General features: G+C 47.4%; 1 protein-coding gene across 1 annotated transcript; it reads right to left on the minus strand.

The window, feature by feature from the left end:
* Positions 1-839: 839 nt before the first annotated feature.
* On the minus strand, positions 840-3,935 carry LOC132396311 (uncharacterized). Its single transcript, XM_059973831.1, has 2 exons — positions 1,249-3,935; positions 840-970 (listed from the first exon to the last, which is right to left on the minus strand). The coding sequence occupies exon 1, from the start codon at positions 3,880-3,882 to the stop codon at positions 1,573-1,575; it is 2,310 nt and encodes a 769-aa protein (XP_059829814.1). The 5' UTR covers positions 3,883-3,935; the 3' UTR covers positions 840-970; positions 1,249-1,572.
* Between the last annotated feature and the right edge of the window lie 1,150 nt (positions 3,936-5,085).

Raw genomic sequence — 5,085 nt, forward strand, 5'->3', positions numbered from 1 at the left:
AATTCTTTAGCAGGCTTCAGAGCAGATCTCTGAAGGTGTCCCAGTCCACTTGACGATCACTTTGAGCAGGTTGCCAGGACACATTTTTGGGATTTTTGGGTAAATTGATGAATGTTTCCATTAATTTCCTCATGATTGTTAGAAAGCCATGCTCTAAAAATGAATTGGATGATCTTGCATTCTTCAAACAGAAAAATATTCTTTCCACATTGCTGACCTGAGTATTCCCTGTATTTTCTGTTTTTACTTCTGATCTTCAGCATCTGCAGTCGTTGGTTTTCACAGGAGAGTAGGTGGACAGAGATGAATTTGTTGCATTCTGGGGGAGACTAAGGAATCGGTGTCAGGTTTAATATCAGTGGCATTCTGGGGAGGAGGATGATGGCACCTAAAGGCGACTGCTTGCATCTTCAGAAACGGCTCTATTTCCATCTTTAATATCTCTATTTTTCTTTTGAAGACCCTGACCCTTACACGCTGACTGTGGTTCTTTGCGGGAATGGGACCCGCTCTCGGGGTTTCACAACTGGCACCGCCCAAGAGCTTTGCTCACCTTTGGAGGGCCGAGATCTCATGGCTCTGGAGACAGTGGCATTGGAGTTCAGTGTCCGGGCAGAAGACCAGTGTGTCATGGGAGATGGAAAATCTAAGGCTGTGTGCCCAGAGACCTGAGATCTTTGGGCACAGATCTCGGAAAAAATGACACAACACACATTTTAACACCATAAACCAGCAAGTTGTTTGTTATGTCTCCCCTCTCGCTGTGAAACGGAGACACCTCTTTCTCCCTTATCAGGGAGAGAGAGAACCTGTGGGATGTTGAATTCCGGGTGAACGTGTATGTAACGTTCTCCTTCGGGTGTAACGAAACGCCGAATTTAACGTCCGGATAAACCACAGCCAATGCAAACCAGATCGCAGTAAGATTAACCATTTACTGTTCACTCTTCACATTAACATATGGTGAAAACTGTTGATAAAACAATACAAGATTGATACAGTATTTGTTCCTTCCTTAATATCACATTTCAAGTGTAAATACTTGCAAAGGTGACTATAACTACATTACACTAAGGTGCAGTATACAGGGAGAGTTTACCTGCTCCATTGACTACTTTAAATACACTTCCATGCAAACTATCCGCGACTCTTTAACTAACGAAAGCATAAACATTATCTACCGTCGTTACCTCTAACAGGATCAGCATTAACATCTTAGTTCAATATATCGATTATCTATTAACTTACAGCGTTGCTCTCACTGTGATTTCTCATGCCTGCAAAACTGCTTGTGCTCAGGTGAGCCTCGTGGAAAGCCCCCACCCTCGCGCTAATTTCAAACCGGTGTTTTCCCACAAGACGCGGCGAAACCGGATGTGACGTCATCGCATGCCGATATATTTTACATGCAATGAATATACTTTAAACACTTCTAATTCTAACTAGAAAATACTATTGAATGAATCACTAAGCGAAAATATTATAAACTAAATAACTGTCGTAAAGACAGCACACTCCCCGCTTGACCTTCGTAAGGTCACAATGAGCAGAGTACAAAACTTAGTCTCTTAATCAGTCATTGGGTAGAAGTAGAATAACTTCTGTAACTGGCCCTTGGTAAATTTTCACATCGCCTTGGTCGGTAGTCTTCAATTCGATCTTCCTGACATGTCCATCCCCGATAGGGAATGTAGCAGTGATTCTGGCCGTTGGCCAGCTGTTGCGAGCGACTTGCTTGTCCCTGAGCAGGACTAAGTCTCCAACTTGAAGATTCCTGCGGGGTTCTGTCCACTTTCGTCTCTGTTGCAACGAGGGTAGATATTTCTGTCTCCAGCGGGACCAGAACTGATTTGCCAGAGCCTGGACTTGTCTCCATTGCTTTGTGTACAAATCCTTGTCTGAGAAGTCTCCTGGTGGAGGAGGTGCTCCTGCCTTCTGCGTAAGGAGCGTTGATGGCGAAAGTATAAAGGGGTTTTCTGGGTCAGAAGACACAGGTAGGAATGATTGTGCGTTTATAATGGCTGTGACCTCTGCCATTAGGGTGCACAGTACCTCGTGGGCCAATCGGGTGCGTTGCTGTATCTCAGGTTTCCTTTTCCAGGTTTTCCGTAAGGACGTGAACCGTTTGACTGCCTGCTCTTTGTTATCTGGTGAGCGCTGGCGTGGTTCTCTGATTGGCAATGGGGCAACCCCATTATTTGCTTCATCTCTGAAGACCTTGGTGTCTTTGATTTTTAAAGAAATGGTATCTTGAGCTGATTGTGCAAGTTTGTTGTCATACTTCGTTAGAGCGAAGACTGACTGGCCCAGCGACTCGTCGCTTGCCTCGCGCTTGTTAACGCCTTGTTGTGCTTCCTTGATGCACGGGACACTCGGGCAGGGTTGAAAGATTGAATGGCGGCCACTCTCTAGCACATTGGTCTTGAGTGTGTTAACCATCGGTTTGTGTACGTCACCGAGACGCACCTCTCCTATCACCACCCAGCCCAGATCCAGACGTTGCGCGAAGGGGGCGTTGAGTGGTCCATTGATCTGCTGCCTAACCTTGTGTACCTGGATAACATCTCTTCCTAATAGCAGGAGTATTTCCGCTTTCGGATCCAGTTCTGGGATGTGTTTGGCGATGTGGTGGAGATGCGGCTGGTGTAGCACCGCACTTGGTGTCGGGATCCCAGCGCGGTTATTCATGATTTCATTGCACTCTAAGAGCGGAGGGAGACAGATGACGACTTTACCATCCAGGGACTCGATCTGGATGCCTTCTGCCTTCCTTCCTTGGGTTTCCATGTTGCCTGAGCAAGTTTTGAGGTAGTATGGGAACCGCTCACTCTCAATGTTGAACAATTTAAAGAACTCTGGACTGACTAGTGAACGATTGCTCTGATCATCCAGAATCACATAGGCTTTGATGGCCTTGTCTTTGGCTCCTTTAGGGTACACCTTAGTGAGGCAGATCTTGGAACAAGAACGACTTGACTGAGCTTGACCGCAAACTTCTGTACAGTTCGTGCTGACAGCTATTGACCTAGAGTGAGCCTCTCCCTCCCCGCCGTCCTGTTGTGGGGGTGAAGGAGCGCTCTCGGTTTGTGGTGACAGGTCGGGATGCATGGCCTCGACGTGATCTGGGCTGCCACATTCCGGACACTTCACGGCGATCGTACACTCTCTGGCGAGGTGAGAGGTTGAGGAACAGCATCTAAAACATATTCTTTTCTCCTTGAGAAGAGCCGTCCTCTCTTCAAGGGGTTTTTCCCTAAACATTCTGCATGCTTTCAGGGGGTGAGGTTTGTTATGCAATGGACAATACTTGCCAGGGTCGTTGTTAGTTGTAAGGGCTTCGGTCTTGAGCACTGACACGGGTTTATCAATGTTGAAAACATTCGAAACGGATCTGCCTGGCTTGGTGTAAATCGAACTGCTTCCTGGACCTACAAGGCTAGGGTCGTTTCGCCTCTTCGCCTCCTTGCACACAAACCTAGTGAGGTGCTTAAAGGGAGGAAATCGACCATCGTGGTCTTCCTTGTACTCTGAGGCAACAGTCAGCCACTTGTCCTGCAGCCCAAATGGAAGTTTGTCCACAATTGGTCTAATCCCGGATGGAGTATCTAGGAATACTAGACCAGCTGAATAGCCATCTTCTTTGGCGCCTTGGATCTCCATGAGTAAATCTCCGAATTCTCTTAACTTAAAGTGATCTTTGGCTGACACCTTAGGAAAGTTTTCCAGACGTCGATATAGTGCCGCTTCAATAATGTCGGGGGCCCCATATCTCTCCCAAAGTCTCTCCCACGCTTCGCTTAAGGCTAGCTCAGGTTTGTTGATGTACACTGAACGCATGCGTCTCACCTGGTCGCGTGATTCTTTCCCCAGCCATTTCGCCATAAGGTCCAACCTTTGGGTTGCACTGAGCTGGATCCCGTCAATCACGTTGGTGAATGTGGAGTACCATGCACGGTAATTTTCGGGTTTATCGTCAAACTGGTACAGTCCCGAAGTGACGAGATCCCGTCGTGCTAAATACTGCAGCGTGGGATCGGCTGCAAGCGGCATGCGGGCTGGAGAAGTACGTTGACGCCTATATGACTGAGAACGCACGTTTCTCATGGAATTTGCCATCCTGGATTCAACCTCCGCGTCTCTTCGCATCGAACTTTGTAACTTTGGTGTCAAAGTATATCGGTTGTCAGCTCTTTCATTCTTGACTTCATCGCGGGGCCGCGAGGGTAAATTCTCTTCCTCGTAGCTGGGGAAGTTATCGAATAGGTATGGAGAGGGGAGACGGGCCTGCCTGTCTGCTTGATATTGTACATAGTCGCTCGTGCATTCCAGTCTGGTCCTTTCTAAAGCAGAACTTGTTTCGGTCAGATCACGCGACCCTTCAGCTTCTTCTATGTACTCTGCTTCCACCATGGCAGCTTCTCCTTCTCTTTCTAGCTGCAGCACATGCAACTCTGTCGATATTTTTGTAATTTCCAACTGGGTTTCGGCTTCTCTGGCAGCCTCTTCTCTTTGTCTGGCAGCCTCTTCGGCTTCTCTGGCGGCTCTTTCTTTCTGGATTTCGGCTTCTCTGGCAGCCTCTTCTCTTTGTCTGGCGGCCCTTTCTTTCTGGATTTCGGCTTCTCTGGCAGCCTCTTCTCTTTGTCTGGCGGCCCTTTCGGCTTCTCTGGCGGCCTTTTCTTTCCGGATTTCGACTTCTCTGGTGGCCTGTTTCATTTTCAAAACTGCTTCTTGTTTGGCGTAATGCAGTCGCATCTTGGCGGCTTCTGCCTTGGCTCTTGCCTGTGTGGACTTACTTGATGTTGTTCTACTGCCCTTGTCGCTGGGCGGCGTCGACTTGATGCTGGATTGAGCTGACATTGCAGCACTTGAAACACCTGATAATGCCGCTTTTTCACTGTAACGTTCTCCTTCGGGTGTAACGAAACGCCGAATTTAACGTCCGGATAAACCACAGCCAATGCAAACCAGATCGCAGTAAGATTAACCATTTACTGTTCACTCTTCACATTAACATATGGTGAAAACTGTTGATAAAACAATACAAGATTGATACAGTATTTGTTCCTTCCTTAATATCACATTTCA

The sequence above is a fragment of the Hypanus sabinus genome, chromosome 7, assembly GCF_030144855.1.
Source record: "Hypanus sabinus isolate sHypSab1 chromosome 7, sHypSab1.hap1, whole genome shotgun sequence".
In the NCBI taxonomy this organism is placed as follows: Eukaryota; Metazoa; Chordata; class Chondrichthyes; order Myliobatiformes; family Dasyatidae; genus Hypanus; species Hypanus sabinus.

Coding starts and splice junctions, on each gene's coding strand:
- LOC132396311 (XM_059973831.1), bottom strand. CDS start 3,882: ATGGCGAAATGGCTGGGGAAAGAATCACGCGACCAGGTGAGACGCATG.